Raw genomic sequence first — 15,877 nt, 5'->3', positions numbered from 1 at the left:
TAGTTTGTAGCCAGTGGGTCAAAAGTGAGGGTGGCCTGGGAACCCCCGGACTGGGAGCTGGTGTCTGAAGGGAGGGAGGGCAGTCTTGTGGAGGACGAGGCCCTTCACCTGTGAGGTCTGGGTCAACTCCTGGGAGTTGGTGCCGGAACTCAGTGCACAACTCTTCCCTGGAGCTTAAGATTCCACATCATCAGCTCACATCTCAGGACAGCACCTGCTTAGCTTCTGCTGGCCGAGAGGTCCACCCACCAACTGGCTCCTTGACCACCTCCTTCTCCCACAGCCTCCCTGTCCTGCCCACAGTTAATACACAACTACAGTCCTAGACCGAGTGCCCACCAGCCCACTGCTGTCACTATGAACATTTCTGCCAACACGGAAAGAAGAGACTAGGAATGTTTTAAGAGCTCCCTCCTCTTGCCTGGTGGGCACGGGCTCTATCTAACTCTAGGATAGACTTCTCACATTTTAATCTGCAATAAAATCACCTGAGAAGCTCATTAAAAATAAACACAGACCCCACTCACGGGGGTTCTGACTCCCCAGATCTGGGGCAGAGACGAAGAATCTGCATTTTCAGCATGCATTCCTCGTGGATTTGGTCCGGAACTGCATGGAGAATTACCCTTCCAGGAAAGACCGGCGGTGGTAAATGATTGTTGGATCATAGGGGATGAGCGCTAGAACACACTTTGGAAAATCTAGTACAGCCCATGAGCCCCAGAGAGGAAAACTGGCCTAAGATGGCAAGGTCAGTTAAATGATTGAACTAGAACCAAAAACTCAGGCTTTGGGATACCCGGCCTGAGGAACCTTGCAAAGGGTAGGTCAAAGATCCCTCCCTCCCCCTGGAATCTAGCTGTGGTGGATGCCTGAGGGAAGGACGGGGAAGCAAGGATTTAGGATACTGATACTGCCTAGCAGACCAGCTACTGAATGGGGATGCACGGGCCCCTGTCACTGGTGTCCCCTCATGCCCGCCACTCCGGCCACCGCTGACCACTGGCTCAGAAGTGGAACAGGTCTGAGGCTCCAGACAGCTGTGGAAATTGACAGCAGCACCTGGAAGGAGGTAGGGGAAGGGCTCTCAATGGACAGATTCTGAGCACCTGGGGCCATGCCAGTGTGAAGAGGGTAGGACTCAAGTCAGGGACACCTGTGAGGAGAGAACTTGGCCCTGCCTCACTCGTGAGGGCATTAGCGATAAACAGTCAACCTGTTCAGGAAACCCAACAGTAAGCAGTGCTGGGGAAATGTCAACCTTGCTGGGAATCAGAAGAACACAAAGGTGCCATGCCAGACCCAATTTCATTTTTCCTTCCAAGTTTGGCCAGGTCAACGCAGACGCAATTACAAGATTGGCATATTTCAAATTGATCCAATTTTCCTTTAAAACAACCCAGATGCAGGGACTTCCCCGGTGGCGCAGTGGTTAGGAATCCGCCTGCCAATGCAGGGGACACGGGTTCGATCCCTGGTCCGGGAAGATCCCACATGCCGCGGAGCAACTAAGCCCGTGAGCCACAACTACTGACCTGCGCTCTAGATCCTGCGAGCCACAGCTACTGAGCCCGCGTGCCTAGAGCCCGTGCTCCACAACAAGAGAAGCCACCGCAATGAGAAGCCCGTGCACCGCAACAAAGACCCAATGCAGCCAAAAATTAAATAAATAAAATTTAAAAAAAACAAAAAACAAAAAAAAACCCCAGATGTGTTTAATACAAAGCCAGTGTATCCTTTGCCTCAGAAATTTAACTTTTAGACATGTACTCAGGGACTTCCCTGGCGGTCCAGTGGCGAAGACTCTGCGCTTCCACTGCAGGGGGCGCAGGTTTGATCCCTGGTCAGGGAACTAAGATCCCCATGCTGTGCGGTGCAGCCAAAAAAAAAGGGAAAAAAAGAAATGTACTCCACAGAGTTAAGCTTTAAAGCTTGGGAGAGAAGGCCAGCACTTTCTCTCCCCAGTGCATAGTCCAGTACCTAGGGCAGAGAAGGTGCTGAATATGTATTTTCAGGATGAATGATTACACGCCTCAGAATTAAAGAATCAGTCCAGAGATGATGATTACACTCAAAACACTACCTTAAAAAAGTAGCCAAATGGCCAAGTACCAGAAAACAGATAAATCGCTAAAATATATAAGCTAGAATATATGAGTTGTTTTAAACGATAAATATAGGACCGGCATTATCAAAAGGCATTGCTTATATTAAATTATACTGCATTTTAAAAGGAAGCAGAATGTGAACCCATCAGAGTATGCAGACGAATTAAAACTCTAAAAAAATGAATACACTACAGGAATACCGATGAAGATTTAAAAGAAATATAGACGCTGAAGAGTTTGAAGTTGACCTTTAATTCTTTCTGAGGAAAGGCAAGGGCTTGTGACTGGGACAGGATACTTGAAGGTGGAAGGGGAAGCTGGCAGAACCTTATTTCATAATCTGGATGGTGGTTACAGGGTGTTAACTTTACAACAGTTCTCTAAAGCTATGCCTTTGTTTATATAATATTCTGTACCTGTTGTATGACACAAAGAGTAAAAAAAATTGTGAAGTGACAAGATGTACAATGTGATTTCAATAGATAATTTAACAGGTGTGTATGTGTATATATAATCATACTGACACTTTCCCACAAAGACTTGTGAAAATTACATAACAAATATCCACGGTGACATTAACAAAAGTGGGTTTTGGTGCTCTTCCTTTAAAAAAAAAAAAAGGAAAGAGCAATGGTATATCATTTATATTAGTTTGCTAGGGCTGCTACAACAAAATGCCACAGACTGGGTGGCTTAAACAACAGAAATTTCTCACATTTCTGGAGGCTAAAAGTCCAAGATTAAGGTGTCAGCAGGGTTGGTTTCCTCTGAGGTCTCTCTCCTTGGCTTGCAGACGGCCACCTTCTGTGTCTCCTCACAGGCCCTTTTCCTCTGTGTGTATGTGCATCCCCAGTGTCTCTTTCAGTGTCCAATTTTTCTCTTCTTACAAGGACACCAGCCATATTGGGTTAGGGCCCACCCTAATGTCTTAATTTTCGCTTAATCACCTCTTTAAAGGCCCAGTGTCCAAATACAGTCACTTTCTGACGTACTGGGCACTGGGGTTTCAACACCTAAGTTTTGCAGGGACACAATTCAGCCCATAACACCATTCTTCACTCATCAGACATGCAAAAAAAAGGACACTTCACATCCAGCACAGGAAGTGAGTCAGAAGTGAGTCGAGGCAAGGTTAGCCATGAGGTGGTACCCTTGCTGACACTTACAGATGAGTGCTCAGGGGTTCATTATGCAACTCCTTCTACTTTTGTATATGCTTGTCATTTTCCATCATGAGAGAAAAGAAGGAAGACTGGGGGTAAATCCACACCTGTACATAGGTCTTAGATGTTGGGTTATTTTCTCTATAAAAGTGAGTCACCCAACAGTTAATATTGGTGTCATCTGTGGTTAGAAATAAAATTAATATCTTTTTCTCTAATCAGCAATGAGTATACTTTTTCTTTTAATTTATTTATTTATTTTTATTTTTGGCTGTGTTGGGTCTTCGTTTCTGTGCGAGGGCTTTCTCTAGCTGCGGCAAGTGGGGGCCACTCTTCATTGCGGTGCGCGGGCCTCTCACTATCGCGGCCTCTCTTGTTGCAGAGCACAGGCTCCAGACGCGCAGGCTCAGTAGTTGTGGCTCACGGGCCTAGTTGCTCCGCGGCATGTGGGATCTTCCCAGACCAGGGCTCGAACCCGTGTCCCCCGCATTGGCAGGCAGATTCTCAACCACTGCGCCACCAGAGAAACCCGAGTATACTTTTTAAATATTTTAATTAACGTAATGATTAATGAAAAACAAAGAATAAAGGAGTAACAAAAGGAAAGGTGGGAATAATATTAACAGCTGAACTCCATCCACAGCGTAGCTCACCTAATCCATCACTTGGCCCATTCGTGAGTCTGATCCTTCCTTCTCTTATTCCTGGCACATGTTCAGACTATTTCCTAGCCCCCCTGCAGTTAGGTGAGACCGTGTGGCACGGGAGACAGGAGAAGGGCTGTGTGCCACTCACACGCAGGATCCAGGCCTTAAAACCATGAGCACACCTCCTCCACGCTCTCCTCTTCCACCGTCAGAACCTGGATGAGGTAGCAACCCAGCTTCGACAAAGCAGAAGACAACAGGAGCCTGGCCTAGACCCGTGCATTCGAATCACCTGGAGATTCTGGTCAAATACGAATTCTGATTCACTAAGTCTGTGGAAGGACCTGAGACTACGTTTCTCCCCAGCTCCACGTGATGGCGATACTGCTGGTCTGCAGACCAGCGAGGCTCTAGGCAGAGACACCCACCAAAGAGGTTCTCGTTTCTGATGACTCAGAGATGGCAGTCAAACGATGAGCGGTAGAAGACACACCAAAAACGACCCAACCAGGAATAGCCAGCTGGCCTTTCTCTCCTGACCCATGACAAAGTTTAACTCTGACCTATGATTAACTCCGGTTTCAAAGTGCAGCTAGTAAATGAATCCAGAGACAGCTGCAGACAGATTACTTTAGTATGTGTAACGTGATACAAGTTGCCTGGGTTCTATTAAAAACAGTATCTGCCACCCGAGTCAGAGGACAGGGCTGTCAACAGTGGGATCTCCACAGCACACGAATAGCGACAGCTGGCCTGGCAGTAGAGGACAAGAGGACAAGAAGGTCACACGTGGGCCTTGGGTTCACACACAGGGCCCACCAGAACTCCTGTTCTTACGCAGAAGTCCATGTAGAAATTGTTTACTCCCTGAGACCACAGCTATCATTAACAGACTATTTATCTATATAAAATCTCGGCAAATATTTGCATCACCTCAGCCCTCAACATACTAGCAGTCCGGTGTTTATAAAGGTTTTGTAACCTTTTGTACACTGTGTTTGTCCAAAATTTGCAAGAAGCAGATGAGAACTTGGCAGTAACCCCATGATACTTTGAGATGCTCTGTTTTGCAGTGGAACCTCCTTGGGTCTAGGGTGAAGTTTACCTAACTTCATGTTCTTTTGCTATGCACGTAACAGACGTTGGGCACACAATGTATCAGGGCACAGAGTGTGACATGGCTTTGCATGAAACCAGAAGCGGGGAATGGGATTCCCTCCGCCTGCAATCACCATTAAACCAAAGCCTGGGAAACAGGCTGAACATCCTGGAAGCTCCGATCCTCCCCCTCACCCCCCACCCAAGAACTCCCATCGCAAGCCTCTGCCCACTAACTCTAAGAAAGAGCCATCTGAAGGGGAATTCATGAGAAATCTAAATTACTGGATGAACTCAAAGAGGCGCAGGCTGCTTAATCTCAGGGACCAGAGACAACTTCCTTGGAAAAAACATTCTAGAGTTCAGGGCATCTAACTTAAAATGTTGATGTACTTAGGAAAAACCTTTCACAGCCAGGGAAGAAAGCACCTTCCAGCCTGGCACTGTTGAAACTGCCACAGATTTCACAGTCAAACATGAAATCTAAATCAATCCCCTCTACCTTCAGTGGTCCCACGAGGCCACAGGCTGTCTTTACTGTTTTCATTTCCCCAAAGCACCTAACATATAATGCAAAGTATGTTCTGGGCAAACGTAAATACTTGCTACTTAACACAAAAACACACATATGCCTAATTTGTGACCCCATTTATTTTATGTCCCCAAAAAGGACAAGAACAACAGATATTTTGCCACCCAAAAAAATCAGGAAGATGCATCTATTGCAATCATGTATCTCTAACTCAAAAACAATTTATTCAGAACAAGGTTCCTATTTATTTGAAATCTCCCCAAAACTTCCAAACTATTTTTTCCCAAAGTCTCCACACAGCACAGTTCTAATTTTTAGACATTCTCTTTTTCTGATGATTCTTTCAGCATTGACCGTCTAGGGCTCCCTTCAACACTGATGTGAATTTCAGGGTGCAATTCCATCTTGCCCGGCCTCACTGTAGCTCTGTCAACTTGGCTTAGGTGTGAAGTCCTGAAGAGCATCCTCTGTTATTGCTTCCTTTTGTTCCTGGTCCCTTCCCTTGGGGTCATGACTCTTCAGGCCCACCGATCAGACTCAGTTGTGCCTTCAATTCCCCAGAGGATGTCATCGGAAATGCAGAAAGTTAAAATTAAACTCACCATGTTCGATGAGGCGGCATTTGGTGCGTTTCCTTCTGTTCCACTGAGAGAGTTGAGGACCCTAAGACTTTGGTATAGTACCACTGACCCTCTTGTTCTCTCCAATGCCTCTTGAAGCTGGCTCCAGGATTTTCTTAACAATCTGCTTCAGCTCTTCATGTTTCTGCCCAAACTTCTTTCTCCTCAGGCCTGGCCATCAGATTCTTCTGTATCATCATACAGCAAGGTGACTAATTTTTAAATATTTAAGGCCCCATAGGAACACTCTGACAGAGACTTCAACCTCTGGCCTAGGTTGTCCTACAATTCACAATTATTTGTTGGCAAATGGTATGAGGTTTGAAGAGAAACGGCAGTTGATGACACAGCTATGATTTTCCTCCAAGTAAACAGAATAGCTAATAAAGTAGGTGAGCCTATTTTTTCATTTAATTTTTATGTCACCACCCTACATGATTAGGAGAAAAGGTAAAGGGTTAAAAAAAAAAGTAATGATTTGAGTTCATATTTTTTTTTTAATAAGTGCATAGAGACCACACATCACTTTTTATTTATTTATTTATTTTTGGCTGCATTGGGTCTTCGTTGCTGTGTGCAGGCTTTTCTCTCATTGCAGCGAGCGGGGGTTACTCTTCATTGTGGTGCGCGGGCTTCTCATTGTGGTGGCTTCTCTTGTTGCAGAGCATGGGCTCTAGGTGCCGTGGACTCAGTAGTTGTGGCTCGCAGGCTCAGTAGTTGTGGCTTGCAGGCTCTAAAGTGCAGGCTGAGCAGTTGTAGCACATGGGCTTAGTTGCTCTGCGGCATGTGGGATCTTCCAGGACCAGGGCTCGAACCCGTGTCCCCTGCATTGGCGGGCGGATTCTTAACCACTGCACCACCAGAGAAGTCCTTGAGTTCATATTTCTGGTAATTATCCATGAACTAATAACTGAGAGATTGCTTCAGCTCCATAAACAAAACATAGAAGGCCCAACAGCCCTGAGGCAGAAGGCGTGATGGAAAAATCCCCAGTGCCCACGCTGGCTGTGAACATAAAACCACTCTTCCACACCAGGTCAGTCCTCCTTTATGACTATTCCGTCCATCTTTCTTCTAGGCAACTGTTTAGAGCTCTCAGCAGAGACTCCAGACCTGGAATGGGGAATTCTTTACATAATACTGAGAAGAGCTGTCCAAAATGATAATCCAATTTAAAATGTAATAGGCTTTCTGCCTATTACTCAGAGTTCAGGGGGAAAAGCTAATTATAAATTATACACTTTCTATCTGGGCAATACTAAGTCACTAGGACAGACTTTCGGAAAATTCCAGCTAAACCAGTTCATTCTTTGAAGCATTAGGTCAATTATGAACATACCAACCCTCAGCTTGAATAGCTGCATATTCAGAAAGAACAAAAACATCTTGTGAAAAGCCTCTGTACGTGGTCTGTTAAAGGGCTTATTTGATAGGAAGTAAGTTGAGAGAGACGAAACTCCCTAGTGAATCCTAGGACAGGCTAAAACAGCTTACTTAATAATTTTGGTACCTTCTCCCATTTGCTTTAAAAAAAAAAATGTTTCCTATAAGCTTGCAGAGGCGGGAAAAAAGCAACTGAAAACAACACAAACAGGCTTTGTCAGCAAAGAGAATGCTTTGTAGGAGACACTTTAAGATGGCCTGTCACCTTGGCTCCAGGCTGTCCTGTTTCCCCACAGCCCTAAACCAGCCCCTGTGACCGGAATGCCATTTTCAAGGGAATCTGATTCCCTCTCACAAGCCTCTCTACTCCCCGCCCCTCATGGAGGTCACCTGCACCTCATCAGAAGGATGGGGGGACAGAGGTAAGAGAGACCACCCCACACACACCCCGCAAAGGGATAAGAACAGTGAAAGGGCCCCAGGACCCTGCTGTGTAACCCAAGCGCAGAGGAAGGGCCGCTCCCTCTTTCTCCCTCCAAAGAGGCCAGAGCCAAATGAGATCTTCCTCCCTCAATCCCTAGGGAAGCAGCCCCCAAACCACAGCACATGCATAACCCCTTTATTAATACAAAAGGATGCAACACACAAACCCACTTTTTTCACCAGGAATCTCAACAACAGGACTACAGGGAAACCGGAATCATAACATTAATTCGAATTAACGCTTAAGCACCCATCGTGTAACAGGCACTTTTCTAGGTTCTAGACCTCAGATACAGTCTTTTTTATGGAGCTCACATTCGGGAAGGGAAGAAGGACGATAATCAAATTAAAAAGATAGGCCCAGAACAATGATAATGACCAGACGGAAAATAAAAAGAGGGAGACACGGCTGAGGGTGGGGGCAGCCGCTTTAGATGGCTTGAGGAGGCCGAGCTCACCGAGGAGGCCAGGTGTGGACCAAGACTCGAAGGACGAGAGCAGGGTCCTCGTGTTCCAAGCAAAGAGAACAGCGAGTCAGAAGCCAAAGGCCTAAAGCACTCTCAGAAAAATCCCGAAATACTAAGTACTTGCCTCTAATTCAGCAGAGATCATAAAAGAATGTCCGGTAGAAGGGAGGGTATCGGGGAATCTGGGAGAGGTAGCTGGGCTTCAGGCAGGTCCCAGAGGAAAGCAGCAAAAGCAAACGTGGCTAAAATCTTCTCCCATCCACCCCACAAGGTTAATACTAATATGTTAAATTGGCAAATAAAGACAGTGGCTTGGGGGAATTCCCTGCCCGTCCAGTGGTTGGGACTCAGCGCTTTCACAGCAGAGGGTGTGGGTTCAATCCCTCGTGGTGGAACTAAGGTCCCACGAGCCAAGTGGCGTGGCCAAATTTAAAAAAAAAAAAGAAAAGAAAAAAAGAGACTGGCTCGGATTGGAACTGGACCAAGATCCAGATGACACCGCTGGTAATAAGCCAGGACAGTCACCACAGAGTTCAAACTCACTTACTAAGCCCCACCTCAGACACAGTGTCCTTCCATCAGGGCTGAGAATGCAGCTTCCTCAGCCTCCGCAGAGCCCACGGGCACAGGGAGCCTCCAGGCCCCTCGGAGCCCTTAGCCCACTCTTCCTCCCAACCCACGACAAAAGCGCTACAATCAGCTTGTCGTCTAAGCTAGCTAAGACAGTGAAGGTCTGGGTCAGCTGGGGGCCTGCCAGCCTCTCCACCCGACCCAGGACTTCCCTGGTGCCTGGCCGCTCACAGTCCCCTTGCCTCGGCTTCCTATTCAGCTGGCTCTCTCTGCCTGAGCTAAGCACCTTCACTGGCTAGACTAGCACACACCTTCAGGAGACCCCTTTAGGTACTGTCTCTCCAATCCCGAGACTGTCAACATTCCCCCAGGTCCCACAACCGGCTGGGACCAAGCAACCCAGACGCCCACCCACCCAGCCTGCCAGATGCCACCTCCAGGAGGACACACTCTCCCTGTAGCTTTCACAGCCATCACTCTCTTGTACGTATCACAGGTCAGGGGTTATCTTAGGGGGATACCCGCTCAAGTGGGGATAATAATAGTAATAGGTTTTCACTAAACATTACTCTTGGTAAAACTTCAGCAAATACTAAGAAGTTTATTAGCATTACTCTGTTCACAGTTCCTGCCCATACTCCACGGCAGGGGGGAGGGGCACATTTTAAGGAAGATGACCTTAGCTCCATTAGAGTGATCATATTATTTATCACCCAACCGAAGATACTCCTAGAAGTAAAACGGGGTGCCGTTAATAATTACAATGCGATAAGTGATGTAAACCAGGACCATCCTGGGCAAACCAAGAGGTGAGCCACCTGATACAGGCGAAAAGAAAAATTTTTTTAAAAAACAGACTTAGAGGCAGATTGGTTCAAGATGGCAGAGTAGAAGGATGTGCGCTCACTCCCTCTTGCAAGAGCACTGGAATCACAACTAACTGCTGGACAGTCATCAACAGGAAGACACCGCAACTCACCGAAAAAAGATACCCCACATCCAAAGACAAAGGAGAAGCTGCAATGAGACAGTAGGAGGGGTGCAATCACAATAAAATCAAATCACAAACTGGAGAACGATTATACCACAGAAGTCCACCCACTGGAGTGAAGGTTCTGAGCCCTAGGTCAGGATTTCCAACCTGGGGCTCCGGCAATGGGAGGAGGAATTCCTAGAGAATCAGACTTTGAAGGTAGCGGGATTTGATTGCAGGACTTCGACAGGTCTGGGGGAAAGAGACTCTACTCTTGGACGGCACACACAAAGTCGCCTCAGGCCAAACAACCAATAGGGAGGGAACCCAGCCCCACCCATCAGCAGACAAGCAGATTAAAGTTTTCCTGAGCTCTGCCTACCAGAGCAACACCCAGCTCTACCCACCACCAGTCCCTCCCATCAGGAAACTTGCACAAGCCTCTTAGATAGCCTCATCCACCAGAGGGTAGACAGCAGAAGCAACAAGAACTACAATCCTGCAGCCTGTGGAACAAAAACCACATTCACAGAGAGACAAGATGAAAAGGCAGAGGGCTATGTACCAGATGAAGGAACAAGATAAAACCCCAGAAAAACAACTAAATGAAGTGGAGATAGGCAATCTTCCAGAAAAAGAATTCAGAATAATGATAGTGAAGATGATCCAGGACCTCAGAAAAAGAATGGAGGCAAAGATCGAGAAGATGCAAGAAATGTTTAACAAAAACCTAGAAGAATTAAAGAACAAACAAACACAGAGATGAACAATACAATAACTGAAATGAAAAATACACTAGAAGGAATCACTAGCAGGATAACTGAGGCAGGAGAACGGATAAGTGACCTGGAAGACAGAATGGTGTAATTCACTGCCGTGGAACAGAGTAAAGAAAAAAGAATGAAAAGAAATGAAGGCAGCCTAAGAGACCTCTGGGACAACATTAAACGCAACAACATTCACATTATAGAGGGCCCAGAAGGAGAAAACAGAAAGGACCCGAGAAAATATTTGTAGAGATTATAGTCGAAAACTTCCCTAACATGGGAAAGGAAATAGCCACCCAAGTCCAGGAAGCACAGAGATTCCCAGGCAGGATAAACCCAAGGAGAAACATGCCGAGAAACACAGTAATCAAACTGACAAAAATTAAAGACAAAGAAAAATTATTAAAAGCAACAAGGGAAAAATGACAAATAACATACAAGGGAACTCCCGCAAGGTTAACAGCTGATTTCTCAGCAGAAACTCTGCAAGCCAGAAGGGAGTGGCATGATATATTTAAAGTGATGAAAGGGAAGAACCTATAACCAAGATTACTCTAGCCGACAAGGATCTCATTCAGATTCGACAGAGAAATCAAAAGCTTTACAGACAAGCAAAAGCTAAGAGAATTCAGTATCACCAAAACACCTCTACAACAAAGGCTAAAGGAACTTCTCTAAGTGGGAAACACAAGAGAAGAAAAGGACCTGCAAAAACAACGCCAAAACAATTAAGAAAATGGTAATACAAACAAACATATCAATAATTACCTTAAATGTGAATGGATTAAATGCTCCAACCAAAAGACACAGGCTCACTGAATGGATACAAAAACAAGATGCGAATATATGCTCTCCGCAAGAGACCCACTTCAGACCTAGGGACACATGCAGACTGAAAGTGAGGGGATGGACAAAGATATTCCATGCAAATGGAAAACAAAAGAAAGCTGATATAGCAATACTCATTTCAGATAAAATAGACTCTAGACTAAAGAATGTTACAGGAAACAAGGAAGGACACTACATAATGATCAAGGGATCAATTCAAAAAGAAGATAAAACAATTATAAATATATATGCACCCAACATACAAGCACCTCAATACATAAGGCAAATGCTAACAGCTATAAAAGAGGAAATCGACAGTAACACAATGATAGTGGGGACTTTAACACCTCACTTACACCAATGGACAGATCATTCAGACAGAAAATTAATAAGGAACACAAGCTTTAAATGACACATAGGCCAGATAGATTTAATTGATATTTATAGGGCATTCCATCCAAACACAGCAGATTACACTTTCATCTCAAGTGCACACGGAACATTCTCCAGGATAGATCACATCTTTGGTCACAAATCAAGCCTCAGTAAATTTAAGAAAACTGAAATCATATCAAGCATCTTTTCCGACCACAGCACCTTGAGATTAGAAATAAATTACAAGGGAAAAAAGTAAAAAACACATGGAGGCTAAACAATACGTTACTAAATAACCAAGAGATTATTGAAGAAATCAAAGAGGAAATCAGAAAATACCTAGAGACAAATTACAACAAAAACATGATGATCCAAAACCTACGGGACACAGCAAAAGCAGTTCTAAGAGGGAAGTTTATAGCAATACAAGCCTACCTCAAGAAACAAGAAAAATCTCAAATAAACCATCTAACCTTACACCTAAAGGAACTAAAGAAAGAAGAACAAACAGAACCCAAAGTTAGCAGAAGGAAAGGAATCATAAAGATCAGAGCAGAAATAAATGAAAATGAAATGAAGGAAATAATTGCAAAGATCAATAAAACTAAAAGCTGGCCCTTTGAGAAGATAAACAAAATTGATAAACCTTTCACCAGACTCATCAACAAAAAGGAGAGGACTCAAATCAATAAAATTAGAAATGAAAAAGAAGTTACAGTAGACACCGCAGAAATACAAAGCATCCTAAGAGACTACCACAAGCAACTCTATGCCAATAAAATGGACAACCTGGAAGAAATGGGCAAATCCTTACAAAGGTATAACCTTCCAAGACTGAAGAAATAGAAAATATGAACAGACCAATCACAAGTAATGAAATTGAAACTATGATTAAAAATCTTCCAGCAAACAGAAGTCCAGGACCAGATGGCTTCACAGGTGAATTCTATCAAATATTTAGAGAAGAGCTAACACCCATCCTTTTCAAACTCTTCCAAAAAACTGCAGAGGAAGGAACACTCCCAAACTCATTCTACAAGGCCACCATCACCCTGACACCAAAACCAGACAAAGATACTATAAAAAAAGAAAATTACAGGCCAATATCACTGATGAATATAGATGCAAAAATCCTCAACAAAATACCAGCAAACAGAATCCAACAACACATTAAAAGGATCATACACCATGATCAAGTGGGATTTATCCCAGGGATGCAAGGATTCTTCAATATACACAAATCAATCAATGTGATACACCATATTAAAATGAAGAAGAAAAACCATATGATCATCTCAATAGAGGCAGAAAAAGCTTTCGACAAACTTCAACACGCATTTATGATAAAAACTCTCCAGAAAGTGAGCATAGAGGGAACCTACTTCAACATAATAAAGGGCATATATGACAAACGCACAGCAAACATCATTCTCAATGGTGGAAAACTGAAAGCATTTCCTCTAAGATCAGGAACAAGACAAGGATGTCCACTCTCGCCACTATTATTCAACATACTTCTGGAAGTCCTAGCCACGGCAATCAGAGAAGAAAAAGAAATAAAAGGAATACAACTTGGAAAAGAAGAAGTAAAACTGTCACTGTTTGCAGATGACATGATACTATACATAGAGAATCCTAAAGATGCCACCAGAAAACTACTAGAGCTAATCAATGAATCTGGTAAAGTTGCAGGATACAAAATTAATGCACAGAAATCTCTTGCATTCCTATACACTAATGATGAAAAATCTGAAAGAGAAAAGAAGGAAACACTCCCATTTACCACTGCAACAAAAAGAATAAAATACCTAGGCATAAACCTACCTAGGGAGACAAAAGACCTGTATGCAGAAAACTATAAGACACTGATGAAAGAAATTAAAGATGATACCAACAGATGGAGAGATATATCATGTTCTTGAATTGGAAGAATCACCATTGTGAAAATGACTCTACTACCCAAAGCAATATACAGATTCAATGCAATCCATATCAAATTAACAATGGCATTTTTTACAGAACTAGAACAAAAAATCTTAAAATTTGTACGGAGACACAAAAGACCCTGAATAGCCAAAGCGGTCTTCAGGGAAAGAAACGGAGCTGGAGGAATCAGACTCCCTGACTTCAGTCTATACTACAAAGCTACAGTAATCAAAACAACATGGTACCGGCACAAAAACAGAAACATAGATCAATGGAACAAGATAGAAAGCCCAGAGATAAACCCACCCACCTATGGTCAACTAATCCATGACAAAGGAGGCAAGGCTATACAATGGAGAAAAGACAGTCTCTTCAACAAGTGGTGCTGGGAAAACTGGACAGCTACATGTAAAAGAATGAAATTAGGACTTCCCTAGTGGTGCAGTGGTTGAGAATCCGCCTGCCAATGCAGGGGACACGGGTTCGAGCCCTGGTCCGGGAAGATCCCACATGCCGCGGAGCAACTAAGCCCGTGTACCACAACTACTGAGCCTGCGCTCTAGAGCCCGCGAGCCACAACTACTGAAGCCCGCACGCCTAGAGCCCATGCTCCGCAACAAGAGAAGCCACTGCAGTGAGAAGCCCACACACCACAATGAAGACCTAACGCAGCCAAAAAATAAATAATAAAATAAAATAATAAAATTGTAAAAAAGAAGAAAAAAGAATGAAATGAGAACACTCCCTAACACCATACACAAAAATAAACTCAAAATGGATTAAAGACCTAAATGTAAGACCAGACACTATAAAACTCTTAGAGGGAAACATAGGAAGAACGTCCTTTGACCTAAATCACAGCAAGATCTTTTTTGACCCACCTCGTAGAGTAATGGAAATAAAAACAAAAATAAATAAATGGGACCTAATGAAACTTAAAGGCTTTTGCACAGCAAGAAACTATAAACAAGATGAAAAGACAACCCTCAGAATGGGAGAAAATATTTGCAAACGAATCATCAGACAAAGGATTAATCTCCAAAATATATAAACAGCTCATGCAGCTCAATATTAAAAAAAAAAAAACAACCCAATCCAAAAATGGGCAGATGACCTAAATAGACATTTCTCCAAAGAAGACATACAGATGGCCAAGAGGCACATGAAAAGCTACTCAACATCTCTAATTATTAGAGAAATGCAAATTAAAACTAGAATTAGGTATTACCTCACACCAGTCAGAATGGCCATCATCAGAAAACCTACAAACAACAAATGCTGGAGAGGGTGTGGAGAAAAGGGAACCTTCTTGCACTGTTGGTGGGAATGTAAATAGATACAGCCACTATGCAGAACAGTATGGAGGTTCCTTAAAAAACTAAAAATAGAATTACCATATGACCCAGCAATCCCACTACTGGGCATATACCCAGAGAAAACCACAATTCAAAAAGACACATGCACCCCAATGTTCACTGCAGCACTGTTTACAATAGCCAGGTCATGCAAGCAAGCTAAATGCCCATCGACAGATGAATGGATAAAGAAGTTGTAGTACATATAAACAATGGAATATTACTCAGCCATAAATAAAGAATGAAATTGGGTCACTTGTAGAGACGTGGATGGATCTAGAGTCTGTCACATAGAGTGAAGTAAGTCAGAAAGAGAAAAACAAATATCGTATATTAACGCATATATGTGGAATCTAGAAAAATGGTACAGATGAACCGGTTTGCAAGGCAGAACTAGAGACACAGATGTAGAGAACAAATGTATGGACACCAAGAAGGGAAAGTGGGGTGGGGCAGGGGGGTGGTAGGATGAATTGGGAGGTTAGGATTGACATACATACACTATTATGTATAAACTAGGTAACTAATAATAATCCGCTGTATAAAATAAATAAAATTCAAAAAAATACTTAGAACAGCTCT

General features: G+C 43.7%; 1 protein-coding gene across 7 annotated transcripts in view; it reads right to left on the bottom strand.

Moving 5' to 3' along the window:
* Positions 1–15,877, bottom strand: part of ABCC4 (ATP binding cassette subfamily C member 4) — a 222,594-nt gene that overhangs the window by 188,169 nt on the left and 18,548 nt on the right. The window contains exon 1 of one of the 7 annotated variants that reach the window (XM_007196846.3): positions 8,626–8,728. The exons of 5 other annotated variants lie outside the window; for them this stretch is intronic. Coding sequence is in view for 1 of the 2 variants with exons in the window: in XM_007196845.3 (XP_007196907.2) it covers positions 6,151–6,170 (20 nt within the window). In the remaining variant the exon portion in view is untranslated. Of the gene's footprint in view, positions 1–6,150; positions 6,186–8,625; positions 8,729–15,877 lie in introns of those variants that run through there. One more of the 7 variants, XM_007196845.3, reaches the window with a different exon arrangement.

The sequence above is a fragment of the Balaenoptera acutorostrata genome, chromosome 18 (genome assembly GCF_949987535.1).
Source record: "Balaenoptera acutorostrata chromosome 18, mBalAcu1.1, whole genome shotgun sequence".
In the NCBI taxonomy this organism is placed as follows: domain Eukaryota; kingdom Metazoa; phylum Chordata; class Mammalia; order Artiodactyla; family Balaenopteridae; genus Balaenoptera; species Balaenoptera acutorostrata.
Note: the sequence above shows the minus strand (reverse complement) of the source record. Positions and strands in the feature narration are given on the sequence as shown.